We start from the raw sequence: 25,988 nt of genomic DNA, 5'->3' as shown, positions 1-25,988 counted from the left end.
GAAAATCTGCTTTTGGCTATGCGCCCTGTACAGTGTCACAGGTCAGCTAATAGATTGGTTTTCCGACTACCTAAAGGACAGATCACAAAGAGTTGTGATTGACGGCATAGCCTTTGAGCGTCTACCGGCCACCTCCGGTGTACCCCAGGCAGTCTTGTTGGCTCACACCTCTTTGTGATATTTATCAATGACCCTCCTGGTGCCATCCTCAAGATGACAAACCAGCACCGCCTTGAATGCTGATGACACCAAGCTGTGCCGTACTATTTTAACAATGGAAGACTGATACCTGGAGTCATCATTGAATCAAATACGAAGCCGTTCTAACACCTCCGAATGCAAAGTGTTAACAGTCACGCGAAAGAAAACACCTGTAACTCATGATTATCTCCTTGGCGATGTAAACTTACAACGCATTCAGGAAGCAATATATGGATCTTGGCGTTACTATTTCTAGCAATCTATCCTAGGACTCGCGCATTATGCGCATTGTCCTAAGGCTAATAGAATATTGAGTCTCTTAAATAGAATTTACCCACTTATCACCAATATCAAAGTCAGGAGGAAATTATCTATCTCTCGTAAAGTCACACCTCTCCTATGCGACAGAGGCATAGTCTCCTACTAGTGTCAATTTGAGAACGATCTTTGAAAGAGTCCAAACGCGTGTAACACCGCTAGATACTAAGAACTAGAATTGGCAAGATGTCCTATAAACAAAGACTGCTGACTCTTCGCTTACTACTATTAACTCACGACCGAAAACTCAAAGATCTCGTCTTTCTTTATAATCGTGTTTCGGATATACAGACATAAATATTGGTCGATACGCTACTTTAGTCGCACATTGCCGATCTCGCTCTAAGAACCCTATCCTCGTACTAAAACCTGTTTTAGTACGGGGGTAGTAAGTAGACCAGAAAACAAGTTTTCTAGTCGAAGGATGTTTAAAAATTTCCTGCGCACCACTCATTTTACTCTATCAGACGCTACTTACAATACTGACATACCATGCACCCGGTTCCTCTCCCGTAACTGCCCTTACCACAGCTCTTAATTTTTATCTAAATGATTTTAATTGCGCTTTGTTGTGCACTTTTAGTAATTAATTAGATTTATTGTAATTTTATTAAAATTTAAATTTCTTATCAGGATTTTTTTTTACTCAGATTTTGGGTTGCGCCTCGCACGTCAAATGATTGTGGCTTAAAACTTGTTATGCAATAACGAGGCCTCAAGAACTCCGTAGAGAAAAATCGCAATAACGCGTGTGCATTTCGTGTTTCGTGGACATCATGAGCAATATTCAAAATATTTTTAGATTAGCAAGAGTCGTGAGTGAGTACGATTTAAAAACATTGCACGACACATTAGTAGCTACAGATCACGAAATGTACCCGCAATTCATCACGCTCCATATCATTTCTTGAACATAATCACTTACCAACCTTACTCTTTTCCACGACGGATCACATCACTCGAAGCACTTTCCAATGGTTGGAAAATGCCTGTTAACCTTGAGTAAACAAAAGTTGGGACAGACAAACAAAGCTTAACTTTTATAGACATATATGAGAAAAGTAGCATCGTTTTCAATTTTAAACACTTCAATCTCGAAATCAATTATGGAAATCCTTTGTTGCACTTTTAAAAGAAACATTGTATATTCATGCATTTGTCATAAACCAATCAGGATTGGGGTGTTTTGTTGAGTTCGTAATGAAAACGTTATGTTGCCGGTTGGTAACAGAGGGGGGCGAAAAGAAAAGCATTTTATTTTCTCCTCAGCTTCTTGAAAGTAAACGGTACTTTGCGAATGACTCACGAGTTAGCCATTTAGCAAGAGCGAAAAGCACTATTCACTTGTGCATTATGTACAGACTTTAACAATACGAGCCAGTCAAAGCAGCTTATGCCCGGAATTAACGCTAAGTAATACGAGATAGGAGAAGGAATACGCAAACTCGTTAAGACATCATCAGAGCTTGGCATTACGCGCCACGGACGGATGAAACGAAAATTTTTCCCAATGAAATCTAATTTTATATTTAGAACAGACTCTTTCCAATAAACAATTATACCTGAGACGAACAATCAAACGACAAAAAAAGACACGGAAAATGCGAAATAATGTTAAACTTACATTGGCAGGCATTGGTTGGAATTAATACCCATGTTTTAAAACTGACATAAAGTCTAAGATGGAAAGGGAAAAAGATAGCTGTTTTCCAAGTTTCTTTGAACGTATTTACTAGAGACGGCCTCAATTAGAAGCTACTTATGTTAAAATGGGCTAAATATGCAATTGAATATATAATTAGTATTGCTACTTAGTACTGAGAACGAGGCTTTGGGTAATTAACTGAACCAGCGCATCTCATTAGAGAGCTCTCTCCATCAAATATTTCGTGTACATTTTCGGCTGAAGGTGTAATACAAAAACCCCAATGAAATATTTTCTCAAAGGTCTGAACGATTTTTTATGCGCTTTAAGTAGTTCAAATGTCACGCTTCGGGTTTTTTTGCGGATTATTGGCAGAATGACCAGCGAGCATGCCAAAATTTCTGTTGCTACATGTGGGAGAAGGATGAAAAACGTGCTGCATCCGTTTGAAGCTCCCAGGGTCTGTTGAAAGTTTTGAAGTTGTTTTCTTTTTTTTGTATACGATGATAAAGAGGAATTATCTGCTGCTTGTAGGATATGAATTTTTTATCTCTAAACTGCTGCAATATGTAAATGGTTTTCTCTAATGTTAGTTCGCTTTAAGTTTTTTTTTTTTGAACCACAAACACCGCAGTGTTTTCCGAATTCATCATGCAGTATTTAAAACAAAAGTCGATGTTGAAAAGAAGCTAGGTTAGCTCCTTCTAGTTCATCTTATTTCAAAACATCCCGACTGTCGAGCACGATATTATATAACAAGATCATCTCTATTATAAATATAACTATAAGAAAAAAAGGAATCCTCACCAAGTCCAGAGATTATTTTTTCTATGTTTTTAGTTTACAGTCGGTTACAGCAGGGAGCAGCGAGTCAAACACATGCTATTTCCTCTTCACACTTTCTAGAATAACATCTCTGCTGAATTATCATTTCGATATATCTAGCAGGGATGCAGCTGCCCCAATCATGTAATGAAACCATAAATTGAAACAAACCCCGACTATGAAAAGAAGCTGTATTCAAAATCACCAAATGAATCAATGTTTTATTCATAAACGTCTTTCTTTGAAGATCTCCTGCCGCTTTTAACTTTCATGACAGATAAAAAAGTTTAATTTAGCTTCCTCTACCATGATCACAAATCAGATAAAACAATGAAAACAATAAGGTGTTCGCAATACCAAACTTGAAAAAAACTCGGTATAATTTTGACGCCCTCCGGGTTTAAAGACAGGAGGTACATGCAATATGGTTTGTGTTCAAAATTTTAACAGTGTGCCCACAACAAAGACACAACTTTTAGGCAACATTTGAAAATCATGATTTTACAAGGGTATGCAAATTTTGACATATCTTTTTTCCTTGACTTTTTATCTTTTGTAATTTTTTTTAAATTTGCATGCAGGGTCTGGTTGATTTCCTTTTTTAGGTAATAGTTCATTTGTTTATTACTAGTGTACCTGAAAAATGGCTTAAAACAATAACTACTGACAATATCAATCGTTAGAATAAAGTCAATACCTAAAACAAATATGATAAAGAAGACCCCGCTGGGCCTTTTGCCTTGTAGTAATATTGGCTTATGGTTATTACTTTAATCGGAGCCGTTCCTAATCTAATTTAATTTCGAACTCCTACGATGCTGTTTACGTTTACCTGATGACATTTGGAGAAAGTTCAATCCCTTCAATGAAAATTAAAGCCACAAAGGTTTCATTATTCCGAAGAAATACGTAATTTTGAAACGCAGAGACTTGATTGTTTTTCCATAAAATAAGTTTTTCGTGTAACGCCTTTCCAATTAACAAAAATAGGGAAAAAAATCTTCGTATCAGAGAAGTAGTCACCCACCTCAATCCCAGGTTAAATAACAATGTTCTTTTCTAGTGCGATGACACTTAATACATAAATTTTATTTTCCAGGCCCTGATAATTGAGACTACAATCTCCCATCTCGCTGTATGGACTGATTACCATTTCCATATCTACTATTTAAATACCCAAGACCTGAACGTTTAATATTACACGCACTGGTAGACAAAATGCATTGTCTGGCAGCATGTGTGTGCAGTTGCAAGGGAAAAAGAAAAATGAACGCACTTCTAACCTATTTCAGGATTGAATTCACTACTTAGACTTCTTATCGTTCAGTTCATTTTTATCGTCAGAGTCAAGAAACAAGGTTAACTCCAGATCGAGATTCTTTTGAGTTGATATAGAGTTAATTTCCATTCTCCCACTTCAAGGCGGTAGAGTTTCAGGTCACATGATGCTAGACCGAACCTCTTGACTTGGTCTTTCAGACCAGAAATCAGATTAAGTCTCTTAAACGCTGAAATAGAGAGCATATGCTAAATAAGTCGGAACAACGCCGGAAACATCGCGGAACATGCCGGAACACCGCGAAATTGAAAAAAAAAAGATAAATATAAACATAAACATAAGGTTTAATAATCAGTAGTTAAAAAATATATAAATATATACATATAAAAAGATACCTCGATTTGTTTGTAGCTCGCACTCTTAGCGCTTCGAGTCCGTCATCTTGACCAGTTAACCTGTTGCCGGAGTGTTCAATTCCCGACTTGGAGAATGGTGGTTTTCGGTGTTCTAGTTTGTAACACATTCCGAAATAGAGCGGAGTTCCGTTCCAAATTTTTAATCGATTCTTGATTGATACCTTTCAATTTGATTCTCCTTTTCAGCTCGATATAAACTAATTACAGCCACACTGAATAAATAAACGGAAGATTAGGTGTCTGTCAACTCATCCCACGCGCGAAAGGCACTCATTTCCGGTTTACGGATGATGATTCTTCCGGGACCTCTTAAGCCTTTGTTTTCGGTATCAGGAAAGGACGGATAGAATTTGTGACGTCAAAAGATAGACAAGATTAAAAAACTTTAAAAGACTTTATACCAAAAGTTACTTTTCTACTCTGCCAGAAAAAATAAGTATCCTGAAAAGTTTTCCAGTTGTTAGGATCACATTACAAAGACGCTTCTCCTCTAGACTTGAAGCTAATATCAAATATAATGATCTTTGATCTGCCTTAGTTACATTAAAATTATTAAACTTGTATGGAAAAAACATTGTAATTAGCTAGCTTTTAAGCAGAAAACGTTTTGAGGGTAAATATCCAATGTTGGGCTAGAGAGGCAGGTAAAGTATTCTCTCTTGTTGTTGGGTTAATAAAAACAATTTTCCTTTTCAAAATTTCATGTATGTATTTATTTTTTTCGTTTGTTAATGTCGTAAGTAATTTTGTTGCTATTTTCTAAAAACAAATTCCCTCTTTGCTGGTGGTATTGGTAGTAAGTAACTTTGCGCTTTGCGTTTTAGCAAGTATTATTATTATCAGTAATGAATGTAGTTTCATTAATACTGATATGATTGGTGTTGACATTTTAGGTAGTTTTTGCAATTTTTCCAAAAATTACCTTTTCATAGATTAGTGCGTCTAGTTTCAGTGAATATAGTTAATCTATACAACACAGGCGAATAGTATACAGGCGCGCTGATTGGTTGATCCGGAGGTGATAAGCAAGCGCTATTCACCACCGAACAGCCAAAGAGACGAAATCGCGTGTCAAAAATTTAATTGCCGACCAATTTTTTTGGTATATTTACAGAAATAAACTAGTTTTTTTTTGTTTCTATACGGCATACACCAAGAAAATTATTCACCTCGTTGTCAGTGAAAGTGGTAGATATTTACTTCCTCGTTTCGCGGCTCGGTAAAATATCCAACACTTTTTGCCTCTACTTCGGTGAATAATTATGAATTATTATTGACCTTGTAAGTAGTATTAGTATTGTCAGTGATATAAATGTTCTAATTAACAAATAGAGAAGCCTTGACTGTGCTCTGCTCTGTTGTAAAGCGCACAGGAAGCGGCTAAAGCACGAAAGAAGTGTTGGGAGAAACACGAGACGTAATCTCCCCACTTTTTGAGTGCTCTAGTCGCTTCCTAAATGCTTTAGAGCAGAACAGAGCACATTCAAGGCTCCTCTATTTGTTTTGCAATAAAGAATCCGTTAGAGTTCCCGAGCATACCTTCCAATTTTTAAAACAAACTTTATTCAGAAGCGAACAAAAGTGTCGTCGGCATGCTCTATACTCAAATAAAGCACGTTACAATGAGCCAATCAGGATCCTTGGTAATATGGTTCAAATGATCTGATTGGCCGCACAAGACTAAAGCTGTCAATCCCGCCTGAAGTTTTTTTAGTCTCTAACACAGAATCTGAAAGTGAAATGTTCAGTAAAAATTCGGCTCATAAAAACATGCACGTTTTTTTACATGACAAGAAGAAAACAAACTGTTCAAGGTGATTGTTTTATGAATGAACGACAGCGGAATTTATTGTTTTTCTTAACACGAAAGTTTATTTACTATGCGAGTGTTAGCTGTGTTTGATTCTTATTATCGTACGTAAGCTTGCAATCGAACTGAGCGTGAAAATCTTGGACTGTCTATTTCGTTTTCTCTTTTAGGATTTCCGTCTCTACTTGCGTTATAATAACGTAAATTACGGCGCCTGGCCTTTTTAAAAACCATTGTTTGGTTCTTCTATTGGTACATGTTGGCTCGCTTGTTCTGAAATTTTACTTTCAATTAACGAAAAAAGGGTTAGAGAGAAGTCCCGGAAAGGGTCGGACATGGCACAATTTGGCCGATGGCGTGAAAGCTTTACCTCAGCTCTATACTCTCAAAGAGCACGCTCTTTCAATCAATGACAGCACGTGTTATATCCAGACTTTATTGTAACAAATGATAGTGTCAGCACATTAGTTGTGCCAGCATAGTAAGTATTGTAAGTAATGTACGGCATATGAATTAGTAATAACAATAACAATAATAGTAATAACAAGAACATGGTAGGAGATGAACTTTATTCGTTTGTCTCACGATGGAGTCACTTTGGATGTTGATCGCGACGTTTCGACTGCAATACTGCTAGTCTTCATCATTGGGTAGTGTTCCCTCATAAGTCTTCATTGATCAAGTGTTGTGTTCTTTGATCGTTGACTTTCTATTCCATTATCCCTATTGATGTTGTTAGGATGAAGTTAATCGGAGGGCGCTAACGAAATGGGGCATATTCCTATTTAAAGCAAGGTTAAGTTTATTGATCGTGGCCCCACTGGTACACACGTAGGGTCAAAGAAGCTATTCATGTAAGACTTCATCCCAACAACATCAATAGGGATAGTGGAATCGAAATTCCCGAAGCTTGGATGTTTACAGGTCTATCGATCAACACAAGAATGATTAGCCTGTCTCTTATATCGTGACACAAACGATTAAAGTGACGTAATTAATCTATAAAGCAGAGATGAACAATAACCTTTTCCATAAAATGAGTTTATTTTTGATTCTGGATAACATGGTTCTTTCCTTACTATTTTTAAAAGCTATAGGCTATGTTATTGGTTAACGAATATATTATTATTGCTTCCATAAGCAGACAATTCAACTAAGTAACGCCAACCGTTAATTCTAAGACTATTCGATCTAAAGAAAGCAACGCACAATTATACTGAGAAACTGGACAGATGATCATTACATATGAAACATTTGCTATTCGTTCAAAAGCAGAATCATACCACTATACACTTTCGGCTTTGACGATATCAGTTAGATTGTTTTAAATGTCAGCAGTACAGAACAAAAAGGTCACAAAGGAGCAGAAGGACAACGAAGCTGGTCAACAAAAATACCTGTGTTCTCCGTGATGTCGTTGTCATGTCGCTAAATATCTAGGTGTCAATCCGAAAACAATCAAGGAAAATCAAGATAAAAGTTCATTGTATTAAAGAAACAGTTATTACTGTTTGGTCAGTAATTTTTGTCCTCGATGTTGAATGACCATAGGGTCGCATTCATAATGAAAACTTGATACTGCTGCACATAAAACGTGTTAACCAATCTTTACACGAACAACTTTATGGGGTAACGTTGACAAATACTTAAAAGCCATTACAGTTATCAAAGCTAGTATCTTATGAATTCATCCAAGCTTATTACATTTTCAAGTCACCTAACAAGTCAGTTTTTGAACAAGGAACTTATCTTGCCAAGAAAACTTAGCATGTAACCCTTTCCAAGTAACTTTCGCTCGCTAAACTGCGGCTCAAGTTCGTCCAACCGTCTATTAAAGAGTTCATTTCGGTTAAAGTCGTTTGTTTATAGGACGCCTACATCGGCATCTCAAGAGGTTAATGAACCCTCGTCGAAATTCATCATTCATTCCAGCATAGAGAATCGGATTTACTGAGCTATTCAAATACACCATGGAGCTTCCTAGCGTTAGTAGTACCCTAAGATATGGAGAGTTCTGCCCGGAACCAAACTCGTACCACAGCCACACTACTTGGTTGGGGAGCATGCAGACCACATACAGGAGAACCACTGTAAGCAGCATCTTGACTATCTTTGTGTTCCGCTCAAGCCGCTGAATAGCGCTACTTTGGCCAGTTCTGGGACATTTGGGAGACAAAACAAGTTTGTTAAGCCTGGTTGTAAATTTCTTGTTGGGCAAAGGTGATCCAGATATTGAGTTCACATCGCTGACTTCGACAGACAAGAAGCTGCTAGATTGACCTGCGCGAGTAATTACTGGAGTAGCAGTGTCTTGGTCTTTTTTCTCTACCGCGAAACGTGCAGCTTGATCCCGCAGCTTTAATACTACCTTGGTGTAAGCAAAAGCGATGATGAAGATGGGAACGACAAACTGAATGACGAACAGCCCCAAAGTGTAAGTACGCCTTGCTACAGCACTTGGCCACACTTCTCTGCAGTAGTTATCCTTGATTGACAGAACCAGTAGATAGGGTATCACAAGTACGTAGGAAACTGACCACGTGGTGGCAATAATAATGGTTGTTTGTACTGAAGTGAAACGGGGCTTCCAAGGATGAACAACAGCTCGGAACCTATTTGTAAATGGGAATTGCTAAGATCCAGAATTATGCTATAACTGGCTCAACAAACTCTATGGATGCATTCGATCAAACCTAACATCTTTTGAAATTATTAACACCATAAGCCACTAAGAACCGGCTGAAAGTACACGAAAAACATCGTTCTTATCAATAATCATGATGACGTTTCGATCGAGCCTTAAAGTCATTTGTCCCTAGAGACAAATAAAAAAAAACATAATTACACGTTGTGCTGTTACTTTGCTTTTTCGTTCAAATAGAGGAATTAATCTCATAAAAGTAACATAGCTTAATTTCATGTTGAAATATCGAGTTTGTTTCAAAATGATTTTTCTTTCTCTGTGTCGATATGTTGATATTACCTGTCGTAACTGATAGCAACAAGGGTGGCAGAGGAGCACGTGGTCACTGACGTCATGGTAGGCCATAGTATCTTGCACATTACCGGTCCCAGGGGCCAGCGAGGGTACGTCAACTTCAAAACTACTTCAAAGGGAATACAAAGCATTGCGACTGTCAGATCAGCTACGGCAAGGTTTACCAGTAGAAAGTTACGTGTGGTGCGCATGCGCGGAGTTCGTGCAATGACGAGACAGACCAAAGTGTTCCCGATAACGCTGACCACAAAAATCGTTGTGAACATTGTGTACTGTACAGCATTTAGCCACTTAAGCTGGGTTTCTTGCGCCTCATTTGTGAAGCTGTCATTTATTGAAGAGTTGCTTACCATCATGATGAGTTGAGTTTTCTTATTCGTTGAACCTTGAGAGGGAAACATTTTAAAGAAAAATTAGTTTTAAACTAAAGCATGCATTTTTCCTCCGTAATATCTTCTGCCTTGAGATATCTTCAAGATGTCATGCTTCTCGGAGATGCTAAAAGGATCCAGAAATATCACCTCGTCGGTTGCAAATTCGCTCGCATGGACATTTTATGCGGGGTCTATTTGTGACAGGTTGTCTACACCAAACAGATTCAAGAAAACGCAAGATAAATTTGACGTTATTCTCCGCAAGAGTTCAGATGTACGAGTTGAAAATAACTTGAGAGGAATTAGCTAAATCCTCCCTTGTCGTTAATAATCCAGAAATCAATAACGCTAACATAAGATTTTAAGCTCAACGAAGAAGAACACTTACTCGTGAAAAGAATCGCAGAGCCTGCTTCAGCCAGACTTCACAGAAGAGAACGATAACAAGAAAGCAAAAGCCACAAAACGAGTTTCAAACGTGTGGGCGTACTTTACAAATTTAGTCGGTGTTTTTCCTGGGCGTTTGTGAAGTGACAAAATACGTTGAAATATTTGTATTTATTCATTTACTTATTCGAATTAATCTTATTTATTATCTGCCGGAGCCAATCTAAATGGCCAATGAGAAACCAAAGTGAAATATAAAACAAAATCTGGAGATGGAAAAATAGGAAGTATACCTGCTGACAAATTAACCCTAATTATTTTTTTCTCTCTTCAAGTAAAGGGTTTGAGAGCAGGTAGCGCTTGGAACATCGGCCCACAGCAACTCTTAAAAATTAAAAATCATTATGAAATCTATTATAGCATGCTTTTAGCTCAGTGTTTTGGCAGAACTTCTATATGCGAAATATTTCCGTATTTTTATATACAAATTTAGGTGCAAGAACTGCGCGACACACTTCTTGGCGTCCTTCCTTCTCTCATAAAATTCTGCCTACAAATTGAGTTCACAGCTTTAGCGATAATGCATTGTTAAAGGTATGATCCAATTGTAAATAGCGGAAACCATTATTAATTACTTACCACCCAAATCAATTCAAATCTGTAGAAGTAGTTTTAAACCTCGCTTTCATTCTCTGAGCAGGTAAAAATACCTTTTTCTTAAATCTGCGAGCTGAAGCTACGTTAAATAAGAAGAATGGTTCCCTTTTTGCCTTGTAGGATGAGTTGCAGTTATTGTAGCCACCAGTAAGGAAGGTTCAAGATGAACATTTCCTCCCTGCTGTGACTGCTAATCGTTTTGTGAGAGTGTTTTAGTCAGATTTCGGAAACTGTGGATTAAACGGCTAGCTTTATCTCTCAATTATATTAAATGTTCTCTCAGAAACTGAATGGAAGCTAACAAATTTGCATTTTACAATTTAAAATGGCAGTAAGAATAATTTGTCTAGCATTTTGCTATAATTTAGAGGGATCATCAATTAAAAAAAAGAAGAAAAACATGTTAGGATTGCGGTTTGCCACGTTTAGTTGCGGTAATTTTTCACTGATTTTACCACGAGAATCTTTGATTACAGCTGAAAAAAGAAACTGAAACATTTGACTTTTAACGTTTCGTGATTAAAATATGAAAACGGAAGTTACACTTATTCATTTAAATTCAATCAACGAATTTGGCTAGCTTCAAGGGCAATATCCATGGCCTGTTACAAAAACTATTCCAAGAAGCAAAATAAGTACATTTGCCTGATTTAAAAAGCATTTTGCCTTGCCTTGGAAGCAAATGTAGGCTTACCAATAAGCTGCTGGGTTCTGTAAAACACCAATGCAAAAATTCATGTAACTTGAAGGACTTCCACCTTGTTAATTTTAATATACTCCCGTAATCAAGGGCCTTATTTTTGAGTCCAAAGCCCATCAATGCCTGAAAGTGTCACCGACACACGGAAGATTTAGTATTGCCAAATCATTGAGTTTCATCTCATTTACCCCTCACAGAGGAAGAAGAAAACCATGGACAAAATGTTGACCCTCTACACAAATTGTGAAACACTCAGAAAAATAACCTTCCCGGTAGAGTGTAATTTGCCTTTCATTAAGCTGAAAGATCACTTAGGATGATTCAAGTGGCAAAACCATCTCTGCAATCCATTAACTTAGGACTATCAAGTAAGTGTTTCTAACAACGGTCTGTTTACAATTCAAGGCATATTTCATTTTGAAGCAATTTGAAACTCATGGCTGCATATTTTGTCTCAGTACCACTTCGTTGTGAAAGTACATTTGAGTCTTTACTAAGTTAGAGTTAAAAAACGTCAAATATGGCGGTGAAAACTTAAATGCAAAAATTTCGAAGTCTGCTAAAAAGCCGGCATTTACTTTGCGCGGAAATGATGTATTACTACAAGCCGTATAATTGTATTTGCCATTCGCCTTTCTAAATAATCTGTTTATTCTTCTAATCATAGCGTTTGATTTTTTTCATACCTCTCCTTTTAGCTTCCTTTGGTCTAGTCCCAGTACAGATGATATGTTTAACAAAATTATTTTTCGCCTTGTTGCCCCTTCAGTATACTTTTAAATTTGAAGGTTGCATGTCCAATTTAACTGTGCGACGCAGTAATAAATCACGTCATTTCTGCGGTAATTTTGCCATCTGTGTCGTATTCAAATTTGACAATAATGCAAGTTGATTAACAATTCTTTTTAAAACACCATTCTATACTGATGAATTTGTTTTTACGTACAGTTTGATTGGTTGTGTGGCTAAATGGCTCCTGCGATTAATTGCCTACAAATTGTGTTCAGTTGATGATGCTAAATTTACTGTCTCCAACAAGCTGTAGTGTCTACCACATTAGAATTCACATAGATAGCCTTACCTAAACACGCAGGGCTTAGTGAATTCGAAAAAGTTTATAATGCAAGAATCTAAAGGGAAAGAATCTCGGTCGGAGTGGTGTATTTAATCTGAAAATGTACGTCATTGTCCTTAATCGCTCTCTAAGGATGCGAACTTGCCTGATTTTTCAGCGCGAAAACGGCGTTGAGAAGTTGAATCGCTAGGTGCGCCTCGTCAATCGTTGCTGGTAAGGAGTAATAGTACAAAGTGTGGATCAGATTGTTGAAGTTGTAGCTTTTGCCCTTGGAATACTGGTATTTCCCGACGGCTTGTGTATTTTGGGAAAATAATAGTAAATTCTACATGCCTGGAGCCTCTGCTGTGAAGGAGGAGCTTTGAGGCCTTTGTAGACATTTTCATTTCTGTGGCTAGACAGCGACATGATATGGCAGTTTGATTTGGCAAGCAATTTTGAAAGATAAAGTTCTAAACGACTATCGTTGCCAATGTGGAACTAACATTTCACAACGAGAACGACTCAGCGACAAAAATGCAATTTATGCAAGTTTGACGTTTTAAAACACAGCAGCCGAAGGGCTGTCAAAAGTTTGATTTGAAAAATTTACAGTCTGTAGCGTATACTTTGGTGAACGTTTTCATTTTTAAATAAAAAATGTCTTAAGGAAAATTCATTTGTTGTATGTAATGCAAAAGCTACCCCGAAAGACATTAATTACGTAATTTTGTATCGTTATTGCTTGAGCTTCTTCGTCGAGGTCGTGTGGCCTGGGACTATCGAGGAAGGCAAAGGATTGTCAGTTGCGGTTCTTTCTTTCTCCCTTTTTTTTTTTTTTTTTTTTTTCACTTTTTTCTAAATTTCTCGGGCTCAAAGGGAAGAGATAGTGAAAGTCCAAATCAAAATTAGGTGAACTACTCCTAAGAGCAAAGGCTTTAAAATGTTTGGAATTCTGCCAGAAAACTGAAAAAAATGACGTCGCAGCCATGATTAGATACTTTCATCTACAAACACCTATCTACCAATGAGAGCAAGCATACTATCTTGAATAAGCTATCATAGAACACAGAGCTTGCTCTACAATTCTTTTTGAAAGGGTTTTTCGGGTAATGGCTGTTATTGTGATTGGCTCAAAGCTAGGGTTAAAGGGTTTTCGCTGTTTCCCGATTGCCTCAGAGTTTTGCGACTGAGGAAAATTCGATATCGAAGACATCCCCTGATTTTCTGGGATGGCTGGTGAGAAATTGGGAGTGTTTCTTTATTAAAAGATTGAAAAGTTCCAAACGGATTGCTTTACAGTACAATTACTTCAACTAGAGCCACCTGAGGTCAGTTTTCACCGACCAGAAACTGATTCCCTGCATTTTCCGACTGCACTACGGGAAACAGATGCAGCACATTCAATATTTTCATCGATAGATACGTTGAAGCGGCTGCATTTGAATTTCAGTCTGCAAGTCACCAAAGCGACCCTTTGTCGAACAAATTTTAAACGATATTAAATGATACTTGAGAGGTTAAAATTGTTAGTTATTTGTCTAATTATTTATCTTGGATACTTTTCCTTCGAAACATTTAATATGAGTACAAAATAAAACACATACTTACGGTTATTAAAAATGCAACTTTCAAGCTTGACAAGTTTTGACTGCTGTCAAGCTGGTATGCAGCCTGCAAATAAAGAGAATTTAAATGAATGTTGTGTTCCTGTTTGAAAGAAATTATCGCTTATTTACGTCATAATGGCAGCGCCAGAAGGAGAAGTTTAAAAACAACTTTGTTCAATTTCTAGCCAGTGGACTCAAACTCTTGAATATCTTGCTCGCTGATGAGTTTAAAGGCAGAGATTTCCGGTGAAGTCTGAAATACATTACGCCTTTGGATCTCGATGTTCTGTTTCCATCACCACACAAGTTGATGATGGCGGAAAATATATCACCCAAAATTAAATAGGGAACGTGAAGAGCCTCGAGAGCGAACAAATGGAGCTTTTTCCGTATCCAGGTAAGCATCCTGTGACCAAACTTGGCCATTTACCAGCCCTCTCGCAGCAAATGTCTTGTTCATCATCAATTACTGCATCGACAGAACTTTTCATCTTACCGGAAAAACTTCTGAGCCGGCTAGACAGAAAAAAGTACTCACCAAAAAGAATATTTATAGGCTGCGCAAATTTAAAGTATAGCGACGATTTGGAGATGAAAACATGGAAATTCGAAAATTACGACTCCTGTGCAGATACTAAACGGAAAAAGCTGTACTCAGCTTATCACCTGCGCTTTCATAACAAAAACAAATGCGCAAACGATTTCGACATTTGTCATAATCGTGACAAACAACCGGATTTTTAACAAACATTCAAGATGAAGGAGCAGGACAGAAAGCATAGAAGTTCATAGAAGTTAAATAAAGGGTGGCTTTTAATATTTTCAGTGTAATTTGGCCTCGACTGAGGAAACAGAACTACCACAAATTTTTAGACAGGAGAGCACTTTATAAGGACTTAATCATCCTTAAACAAGTATTAAACAAAATCGCTTTAAACAAAGATTTGAACTGCAAATTACCATGTATCATCGAGCGTTATAAGCAAGCTAGTTTTGACATTGTCTAACTAATGTATTTGCAAGCTCTTATCATTGTACTGATTTACATAAAAACACTCAGTTTACAAGGCTGTAATCAAATACACCAGTTAAACATGTTTCTGAAATTTATTTGTGCAAGCCTTTGATCCCCAACTTAGCTCGGTTTTGAGGGTCCAGATAAGTGCGACATCACTCCTTCGTTAGGACAAATTAAGAAATCTTTCCCCCCCAACATGCCCATCATTTTGAAGAAAACATTCCCGTGCCAGGCGTTTTGTTTCGGGCCTTTGAAAAAAATAGGAGACTACACACCAAGCTTTTTTCAGCAAGCTAGCAAGCTATATGTAGGCTTTTTTCGAAAAAGAAAGAAAGTGTACAAGCCTAAATTTTGTAGTTTCAACGTGTCCTCCGCGTGCAACTTAGAGGAAGCTTTTACTAATATCGCCAATTTTCCGATCACGAAGATTCGTTGCGTATTGCAAAAACGTTCAAACTGAGCAATGGCATGGTATCATAGCTTTAGATGGCAGTTTTTTCCATTCGAATTCGCGTCACCATTTTGAAAAGTACATGAAACGTGAAGACGGCCTCGCCTATCTCATGATGCGCGCAAACCAATCAGACATGTCCAAAAACAATAAGAGGATTGAAAGCTCGTTAGATATGGCTTCGTGATCCTTAATAAACCCTACTCGTTTTGATTCTAATTTTCTGGCGGTTTTGACAAACTGTGACGCAGACTCACCTCATGGTACGTTCCCTCAAAAGGTTCTATGGAACGATGTATCTTACTCAATCAGCTTTAACTTAAAATGAAAAAAAAAATCGATCGTTACTCACATGTTTGCACGTGTCAACTGAAAATATGGTCTCGGTTTTAATAAAGAAGTGCACCTACTGAGCCTATTGCTGGTTTTCACGTGACGTCACTAAATTTCAGACTTCAGAACTATTGATCCTCCTGAGATTTTACTTTCATGATGTATTAGAGCAGCTAAAAACTAATATTCAGACAAATTTTCACTCCAAATGGGTTCTTGGTTTAGTGATAGACTACTCTTGAATTTCTAAGCTTTTGCGTGACGTGGCCTTTACATGACGAGCGAGAGAGCTGTTATGTTGGTTTAAAAGGTGACTTATTTAGGGAAATTCAGCTATCTGAACAGTTCTTGTATTAGAATAAAGTATTATTGTTACGTTTATGAGTTCTTAGAGAGATAAATTCACGCTTTTGTAGCAAAACTCAGTGACAGATGTTTCTGCTGGTTTCTGGCCGCCATGTTGGTGCCCATCTAGGTGGGCACCAGCATGGCGGCTCCATACAAATCTCTATAAATTTGGGAAAAACGTTTCTCCTCATATCTTCCGTAAGAAAAATTGCTGTGACCTGAATCTTGGCGAGAGTCTTTACATATCTAGCTTCTTTCTATTTCCAGATTCTAGACTTAATCGATTGAACGGTTTTTATTTTTTATTTTGATCTATTTTGAATGGCGTGACACTGAGAACCAGCAATAGTAACCGAAACACAACTAAGGTAATTATAGCCTCGCACTTCACGGAATAATTTGCATAAATGAAGCGTTAAAAAAAAAAAAAAAAGAATTCAACGTATTAAACAAGATAAAGTAGCTAATATTCTTAGCCTCTTGGCAACTGGATGCTCTGGAACGAAAAACTGGCATAAATGAAATTAATATTATTGATTCCAGTTCGTTGTTTCTCAATAAAGGACGTTTGAGGAATTATGTACCTACATAATTTGTTTCTTTGTGCAATAATTTCACAATAATTTCTTGTCTTTATTTTTTTCAAGATAATGAAAACAAGGCTTCTTTACTCGATGGGTGGTTATATGGTTTGGTCTATCGAGCTCTTTTCCTGAGAAAAAATAATTAACTTTCTTCAGATAAGCCGCACTTGAAGATGAATAAATTTAATCAAATGATTTACCATCTTATTACCACCTCTATTTTTTCCAATACTTTTTGCGTTTAATTGTTTCGTTTTTCCTTTAATTTTTGCTGCTTTAATTTGAAAATAAAGAAAAATCAATTAAATTGAATTCATTTATATTATCCTATTCTACAAAAAGTTTATGTATGTGTCGGTTACCTTACGATCACAAATTAAACCAGTGAAATAACAATACCTAACTTATTGAAAACGGAACATAGTTTGTTTAGCAAAAGAAAAACAATTAAAGTTTTCAATGCCAAAGAAAACTTCGAGAGAATAAAGATCAGAGATGTAATAATCAGGTTTACAGCGCAAACAACTAATTAATTTATCCGCAAAATTGCCTCTGCTACATTTTATTTTTATTTTTATAACTCTTATTAATTCTCCGTCATATAAACATTTTACAAATAAAATACTAGGATCCTTGTCATTGGGCATAAAAAAGAAAAGAAATAGCAAGGGGGAAGGGGAGTGAGGAGGCGGTAAAGTAGAGAGGGGAGCTGGAAACAGGGAAGGTGGATTGTTCCCTGGATGTTTCTATGCATACCTATTTTCCTCGCCTTTCTTCGCAATTCTAACCAATTCCCTTCCTCCCCTTTCTCTCTCTCCCTTCCTCTTACTGAAAAGGCAAAGTAGCCTTCAGTAAGCAGGATAAACATCCAGTAAATCTTTTACTTCCTGGAATATTTTTATTACCATCATCAGGAAACTTTTATTTCTTGATTTGGAGAGAGGTGACTTCCTTCGTTAGAAAAGTATGATATTGTTTTTGTCAAAATAGAGTTTCATTGTCCCTCGGAAGAGTTTCAGTTTTTTTCTTACTGAGATGTTTCAGCTTTTTAAGTTTACTCTCTTAAATAGCTGATACAGGTATCAACCGAATGTAGGAGAAAAAATGTAAACATTTAGCTTAGCTTATCGGTTTGGTTATAACACGAACATGGCCACAGTTAACTAATACGTTTCTCTCAGTTCATTAGTTAAAGAAGACTAACCTTATGAAAGGCTGAAATTTTTACCTTATAAGTCGGCCGTTCATTCTAGCGCATTGCTGTTGTTATTTATGTATACATAAGATAGTATTAAATCAGCATATATCCGAATAAAAGAAAAGTGTCGCTGTAGGCGAGGTTTAAGATCGAATCGTTAAATCGTTTCTATTTTTTGACCCTTGCGTAACTGCATCAAAACCTGTATCTCGGTTACAAATATTAAAGTTCAGTATATTGACACGATAAGGAGTGGAAACGCTGGTAATATAATTTGGTTTATAGAGTAAGCCAGGTTCAGTCCATTGAGACTAACTATAAACATGATTAAGAAAAAGATTACCTGAACTTGCTTAATCTCGCTGTGTCATCCAGTTTTCCGCTTCTTCGTTCGAAAAGGCGGTTTAGTTTGCGTTAAGGGTGTAAATCTTAAATCGGTAAACACAAGCGACAATTACCTTCGAATACAAAACGTTCATGATGAGCTACATTATGCAAATGCAATATTTTACAACTTAAGTAATTCTAAAAACAATTGGATGGTTTCTTTTATCAATGCTCTTCCCATATGTCAACTTACCTGTCGAGAATAAGAGCCAACTGTCTTGCAGGCAAAGAAAATGGCAAAACAAGATGAACCGACAAACTTAGTTTTGATCCGGTCGAATTGTTTGCTGAGTGCTTTTTAATATTAGGATCATGCACTTAAAGGATAAAATGGCTTTTTAATGAAATGAGTAAAGGTGGCGACAGGAGTGCCAAGCCATGCTAGTTGTAATTAGAAGCCATTGTTTTTCTTTTTCTGTTGCCGACATACGTCCAATATTCAAGGAAATGACTGTTTGGTTCAGTAAAGTAAAGTAAATAAAATCTATGGATGTGCGTAAAAGAAATCTTTTATAATACGTTGCAGATATTGAATCCTTCATTCACTAGTGAAAAGAAAATTTAATTCATTTTAGTGAACCTGTCACAACAGTCGTGAGATCAAGACAAGCACTGAAAATCATAATCAATATGCCAAAGGAGGGTTTCCAATACCTTTCAATTTGTGTGAGGCGTGCATAATTTTTTTTATTTTCTCCTAAAAAGTGATTTTAATCATATTTATCTTTGATAAAAGGAACCCCTCGCTGGAAAAGTTTATTTTAACGCGAACGTGATGGAATAACACCTGAAAAGGACGTAATTCGTAAATTATCTGGAATTATTTTGGCTATTTCATCGTTCCTTGCTGTCAAAAAGTCTGCTGACGTTTTCAGCAAGGTGTGAGAGGTTTTTAGGTTCAGAGATGAAACAAAATTATCTTCACACTTGTTTAAGCGACGCAACAGAGTGTAAATTACAGGTCACAGAGTGGGAAATTAACAATCCACGAATTTTCTTTCATTTGATTTAGCGAGAAAGACGATCGAAGTGGATATTTTGCGTGAGAATGAGGAGATTTTTTTTGTTTGTTTGCTTGTGAAAAGCCCCAAATTTTATCGTGAATATATGTTTTGTGGGGGAAGGGGAGGGGTATAGTTAGGAAACCTACTCAATCTACTTAGTGGACTGAATTTTCTTAAGCAACGGTCGTAAGTCAAGATGTTTGATGGAGAGAAGAAGAGAGGAAGGTGAATATCAAAATTCACAGCTCCTAGAATAAGAAGTCAAACACGTATCAAAAAATTTCAATGGAAAACGTAGAAGAAGGGTTTGGTTTTCAAATTTCCTTTTTATTTCGGATGGTTTTTATTCATTTCTTTATGGTTCTATTCTGTATCTATCTTATAATAATCATATTCCTGTGATAAGTCACTACGCGATAAATTCGGTGTAAATATCATTTTTTTAGAAAAGTCGCCATTAATGGCCGATAATGGCCATTGACGAAATCAAGATTTGCAGGGGAAAAAAAACCCTCTTAAAAACTGCAGGGAGGTAAATTACCCTATCCCTTCTCGCTAAAACAATATTTGGTCCCCATTTACTTGCTCTCTTTGAACTTAATGAAACCGATCGAACTAAAATATGGTATAAAAATACTCGTCACTGACATTTTCTTTACGAATGAACTTACTCTCTTTCAGTTGACAGTTTGAAGGACTACAGTAAAAACGCACATAAGTGGTTTAGGAGAAAATTCATGTCTACATATGGGGTTTCCTTGTCTTGTCTCGAATGATGCGAAAACCATAGAGTCGTTATCATTTTCATGGACTCTGATGGGAAGATCACGTCCATATCTGTGAAGTTTGTGCACCCTTTTGCCGTTGGGAAGTGACGCGATGTCAGCAAAAGCAATAATAATGGAAGCGATGATAATAATGATGACAGTAATGATGATGATAAAGATAGTGGTGATAATGATACGGAAGCTAAAATTCAGGCATTAAAAAAAATGCACCTAGTTTTAACAAAACAACATACAAAGGCTGTAACAACTAAATGATAGCAATCTATTAAATGCAGATAGGGCAGGGATTTATAGCTAATTCTTTCAAGCCAGCGGCTTATGTTCATGACGATACAAAGGAATATCGAATGTTATTTAAACATCACGACGGGCTCAATGCGTCTTGCCTTATAAAACCATTGAACAAGTCTCTGCGCATGCGTGTGACTGTGTTGTACTTAGGCACAGGGACGTCACGTGTCCCTCATCCGTGTGAGAATGGGAGAGAAGTGGATCTAGCCGGCATGGCAATATGCAGTTACAATACTCGAGCATTTGTTTCCTGCACCTCGGAGGGTCTTTGATTTTTGTGCATTTCAAGAACGAAAGCCTTTGGTGAAGTCTCTTTGGATCAAATAACCTACGTCAACACCTGGCTTCTCATAAAGCTGGTCGCCTGTAGCTTTATCGACGTTCTGTTGCCACGCCTACGTTAAAATAAGTCACTGATTCTGTAAGGAAAAGTTTTTAACTCGACGGATGCACCTTCAAAACAACAGTCCTAGTAGTATTACCTTTTCTGGTGATCCTATGGTCAACTTGAACATTGAAAACTACGTTTTCGAACAATCAATTGACGAGTGAGGAAAATGCAATATTTTACTTGCCCAACAAAAACTTGCGTTCAATTCAGAGAGGAATAACAATTGGTTTTACTGACAATGGTTTCGATGAATATTTGTACTAGTGAAGCATGCTTTGAACTTTTTGCTGACGCACGCGAAAATGACCAAGTTTTCCTGATAGAGGGAGCAGTTTTTGAAAACAATGTGGCTGGAAAAAAGTATCTTTGATACTTATAGCTTTTTAAACTTCAGCATTCATTTTAACTCGTCGGAGTTTCGAATAAACACAGGCAGGCAGTCAAAATCCATTATGGAAACTCAGCTGACTTAAAAAACGAAAAATGAATGTGTTCTGAGAACGGAATACCTGATTCCAGAATGAAACCTCAACATACGGTCACTTTCAGTGGACTTAACTAACTGTCAGTTTGTGCGAAACGAAGGCAGGTTCTCAGGTGATGCTGCTGCTGTGGGAAGTTTCTCCAAACGGCTCAATTACTTTAACTCGAGTTTAGTGGTAATAAACTACTGATAATTACTTGGAAGGGATCGCTTTGTTTGTGGAGGTGATGCATTAGCTCTGTTCTTTTTACACATAGATAACCTAGTATCAATAGTCAATAACACTTTCAGAGCCGAACAACCGAGCGCAAGAGGTCTTGCAGAGCCACTCGTGCTGAATCTACTTAACGTTTACACGATTGAAATCGAGTGTTATTTTATAGTTAACTTTGGGGGAGTGGACAGCTCGCACACAAACATTGAGATTGGTCCAGGCAAGTTGACAATCTGGAATACTACCTTTTATCAGTCAGCGGAATCTCAAATGGTTCTTATTGTGGGAGGGCAGTCCAAAGAAATGGTGGCACTCAATGGAATTTGTAACAGTAAACAATATGAAAATACTCAAATTCGTAACAGCTAGTTTATTTTGGATTATTTTAGAGCAGAAAGCAGAACTATTGTTTTTTATTGAAGGAACAGCCACTGGTGTCTTAGAAAGTACAGGCAGAAAAAGTGTTTGCACAAAATTTGGATTATTAAAAATTCTGTTGTACCTTAATCAAGTGGCTGGAGTTGGAATCGTTTCTTCGAATGATGTGAGAAATTTATTGAGAAATGAGCTTGTATAGCGAGTCATAAATCTCTTAAACGTAAAACTAAATGCCAATATATGACAATACTAACTGAAACATCTGCCCTTGGCCGATTTTCACACCATGTTTAAAAGCAATGCTTCAGTTGGTGGCCATATTCTTCTCGATTCCAATTATTTACCCTCTGCACAGCGGTCTAAATAAACTGCGCAAGCACAGGCCAACTCTTCCGCTAGCTGGTCCTTGCCTTGGCTCTCTGACCTGGAAAAAGTGTTGTTAGTGTGATTGGGTCAACAGTTAGATTACGCTACTGTGTATACACTCAGAAATTGTCCCGCTGGTATCATAAAGATACGCAATTCATTTGCTAGGATCAGTCGTGGCAGAAAGCTGCTTTTCTCGTTATTGCGCAGTTCTTGTATGTTTTTCAAAAAGGAAACGCAAAGCATATTATATCACTATTTTTAAGGAAGCATTACATGTTCTTCATTTTGAGCTATATACTTGCTCTGATAAAGCTTAACTAACCACTGCCCTCAATTTCAGAGTACAAACCAAGCTGCACAGAGTTCTTCTAGTTTGTCACACGGTACATGACGAGCTTTGCTCAAGAAAAGAATTCTCACCGGGGATGCGTAAAATGATCCATAGGCTTGTCAAAGTAAAGCGAGAGGGCTCAATTAGCAAGTGAAAGCGAGGTGTTTGGCTTCGAGCGTGAAATTAATTGACGTTAACAATTAAAATGTAAACAGGCGCGAGGATCCGCGCGGCTTGCGCGTTAGGAGAGCTACGTAAATTTAGGACTCTTTTGCACAATTTTCTCTTAGGAGATAACTACGCATTCATGGCGTGAATGGCAATTTTCATAATTGTAGAATGATTCAGCGACAAGAACGGCTTAGCTAAGCCGTAGTGTGTCATGGCATTTGAGGATAGCCTGGTTGTAGTGCGTGACATGACTATCAAGTAACAGTTATTGTACCCAGCATGTTTTGTTCGTGATCTACAGATTTATTGGTTTGTGACGCAAAGAACGATTATCTGTTCTGTCACGACAGTACCAAAATTAAATTGTGTTAGCCAACTTATATTTCACTCTGATCAGACCTTTGACCCTAAGTCAACATGGAAGCCGGTGAGCCGCTCGGTAAGGACCTTGTTTTCAAGAGAGATTTTGACTGCAGTATGTTCTGGAGATACAAGAGTATCATTTAACACTTGAAACGATTGGGTAGATATTTTGATAATACTTTTCTGGCGTCCATACTGAGGAGTTCTTTCAGTATAAAATAGACAGTAGTCCCAATCATCAGGTAAGCGCGGGAACTTATCCTGCAAAAATTGTGCGAAGGTACGAGTATATTCGGCGGTATCTGCGAAAAGGGGCCATCGTTCTTTCCTTAAGGTAAGGTCTTAACTGTGTAAAACTTCGCGAGGAAGAAATTCTACTCGCTGGCCTGTCCAATTTGGCTTTTAGATAAGGTTGTATGCCTGATAATTTCTGTCTAGAGCTATATGATGACGCACGATAAATCTCGCTGCTTAATAACCTTTGAGTCGAAAATGATGATGCCCAAACCATTTAATCAGCAAAGCAAGGTTTACCTTTACTTCTGTGCTTTCGAAGCAAGAGAAGGAATTATTTCTGTGATAGTTAGGTGACAGATGCTTAAAATCACATGGTGTATTATCAAACTGTTGAAACCTAACATGAGCAAGATGAACTAATTATGGAATGAACCCTGACATCACAGTTCAAATATTCCTTCCCTATAAGATGACGCGCTCTTGGCAGGTTAGTGTGTTTTCTTACTAATCGTACTGTACTATTTCGCAGTTTCGAAAGTAGAATCCTAAAGATACTCTCGTTCTTTTGTTATTTCTTGTGTAATCAGACTTATCTCCGTGAGGGAAGAACCTTCATTTTTTAATTTTTTTCCCGGTTTTGTCATTCGTATGTGAACTGTTGTTATCTGAAGGCAGAACCTTTCCTTTTTTTTTCACCTGGTTCTGTCTCTCTTGGGTAGTCAGTTCTGTTTGGGCTGTTGTTATCTGAAGGCAGAACCTTTCCCTTTTTTTCATCTGGCTCTGTCTCTCTTGGGCAGTCAGTCCTATTTGGGCTGTTGTTATCTGAAGGCAGAACCTTTCCCTTTTTTTCACCTGGTTCTGTCTCTCTTGGGTAGTCAGTCCTGTTTGGGCTGTTGTTATCTGAAGGCAGAACCTTTCCCTTTTTTTCACCTGGTTCTGTCTCTCTTGGGTAGTCAGTTCTGTTTGGGCTGTTGTTATCTGAAGGCAGAACCTTTCCTTTTTTTTCCACCTGGCTCTGTCTCTCTTGGGTAGTCAGTCCTATTTGGGCTGTTGTTATCTGAAGGCAGAACCTTTCCCTTTTTTTTCACCCGGTTCTGTCCCTCTTGGGTAGTCAGTCCTATTTGGGCTGTTGTTATCTGAAGGCAGAACCTTTCCCTTTTTTTTCGCCTGGTTCTGTCCCTCTTGGGTAGTCAGTCCTATTTGGGCTGTTGTTATCTGAAGGCAGAACCTTTCCCTTTTTTTTACCTGGTTCTGTCTCTCTTGAGTAGTCAGTCCTATTTGGGCTGTTGTTATCTGAAGGCAGAACCTTTCCCTTTTTTTCACCTGGTTCTGTCTCTCTTGGGTAGTCAGTCCTATTTGGGCTGTTGTTATCTGAAGGCAGAACCTTTCCCTTTTTTTCACCTGGTTCTGTCTCTGTTGGGTAGTCAGTCCTGTTTGGGCTGTTGTTATCTGAAGGCAGAACCTTTCCCTTTTTTTCACCTGGTTCTGTCTTTCTTGGGTAGTCAGTTCTGTTTGGGCTGTTGTTATCTGAAGGCAGAACCTTTCCTTTTTTTTCCACCTGGCTCTGTCTCTCTTGGGTAGTCAGTCCTATTTGGGCTGTTGTTATCTGAAGGCAGAACCTTTCCCTTTTTTTTCACCTGGTTCTGTCTCTCTTGGGTAGTCAGTCCTATTTGGGCTGTTGTTATCTGAAGGCAGAACCTTCCCTTTTTTTCACCTGGCTCTGTCTCTCTTGGGTAGTCAGTCCTATTTGGGCTGTTGTTATCTGAAGGCAGAACCTTTCCCTTTTTTTCACCTGGTTCTGTCTCTCTTGGGTAGTCAGTCCTGTTTGGGCTGTTGTTATCTGAAGGCAGAACCTTTCCCTTTTTTTTCACCTGGTTCTGTCCGTCTTGGGTAGTCAGTCCTGTTTGGGCTGTTGTTATCTGAAGGCAGAACCTTTCCCTTTTTTTTCACCTGGTTCTGTCTCTCTTGGGTGGTCAGTCCTATTTGGGCTTTTGTTATCTGAAGGCAAAATCTTTCCTTTTTTTTATTTGGTTCTGTCTCTCTTTGGGAGTTGTTTCATTTTAGACTGTGCGTTTTCATCTTATGACAAACTAATTTTGAATTGCGACATAATTAAATTTACTTGTCTTGATTTTTTTTCCTTTGCAGATTTAATTGAACGTTAACCGCGAAAAGCCGTGATGAAAAAGCAATGTTTGTTTTAATAGAAAAAGATAGTTTTCCTGTTTAGATGACCAACCAACCTTAACTTAATTACACATCATAAGTGCACGTTCCGTTGACTGGTAATTTTTACGTCGATGTTGTGTTTGCCTTGGTGGTGTCTGTCCTCAAATCCCGTGATTTTTCAATTAAAAATAAATAACGAATTTAG

The 25,988-nt window shown here is 37.6% G+C and overlaps 1 protein-coding gene and 1 long non-coding RNA gene across 17 annotated transcripts; one reads left to right on the top strand and one right to left on the bottom strand.

Annotated features, from left to right (window-relative positions):
- Window positions 1–6,916: 6,916 nt before the first annotated feature.
- On the bottom strand, window positions 6,917–18,879 carry LOC113683846 (cholecystokinin receptor type A). 16 transcript variants are annotated; one of them, XM_089191847.1, is made up of 8 exons: window positions 18,787–18,879; window positions 18,550–18,664; window positions 17,765–17,836; window positions 16,001–16,061; window positions 14,276–14,338; window positions 9,843–9,877; window positions 9,478–9,601; window positions 6,917–9,106 (listed from the first exon to the last, which is right to left on the bottom strand). In XM_089191847.1, exons 7-8 carry the CDS (start codon window positions 9,555–9,557, stop codon window positions 8,344–8,346), a joined length of 843 nt encoding a protein of 280 aa, XP_089047973.1. In that variant the 5' UTR covers window positions 9,558–9,601; window positions 9,843–9,877; window positions 14,276–14,338; window positions 16,001–16,061; window positions 17,765–17,836; window positions 18,550–18,664; window positions 18,787–18,879; the 3' UTR covers window positions 6,917–8,343. The 16 variants fall into 16 exon arrangements, with proteins under 16 accessions (XP_089047973.1, XP_089047965.1, XP_089047972.1 ...); XM_089191839.1 differs by having other exon boundaries at window positions 9,478–9,877; XM_089191846.1 differs by lacking the exon at window positions 16,001–16,061.
- Window positions 18,880–19,708: 829 nt separating this feature from the next.
- On the top strand, window positions 19,709–22,439 carry LOC149035491 (uncharacterized). The gene is made up of 2 exons (XR_016182394.1): window positions 19,709–19,822; window positions 20,279–22,439. It is a non-coding gene; the product is annotated as an uncharacterized LOC149035491 (long non-coding RNA).
- The last annotated feature ends 3,549 nt before the right edge of the window (window positions 22,440–25,988 follow it).

This window comes from Pocillopora damicornis, chromosome 13 (assembly GCF_964200805.1).
Source record: "Pocillopora damicornis chromosome 13, jaPocDami1.2, whole genome shotgun sequence".
In the NCBI taxonomy this organism is placed as follows: Eukaryota; Metazoa; Cnidaria; class Anthozoa; order Scleractinia; family Pocilloporidae; genus Pocillopora; species Pocillopora damicornis.
The sequence above is the reverse complement of the archived record's forward strand: the minus strand, read 5'-3'. Positions and strand labels throughout refer to the sequence as shown.

Excerpts from the sequence above, each read along its gene's own strand:
- LOC113683846 (XM_089191839.1), bottom strand. The coding sequence starts at position 9,848 with ATGATGGTAAGCAACTCTTCAATAAATGACAGCTTCACAAATGAGGCG. Across the intron at positions 9,107-9,477 it reads GTTGCTATCAGTTACGACAG|GTTCCGAGCTGTTGTTCATC; the intron begins GTAATATCAACA and ends ATTTACAAATAG.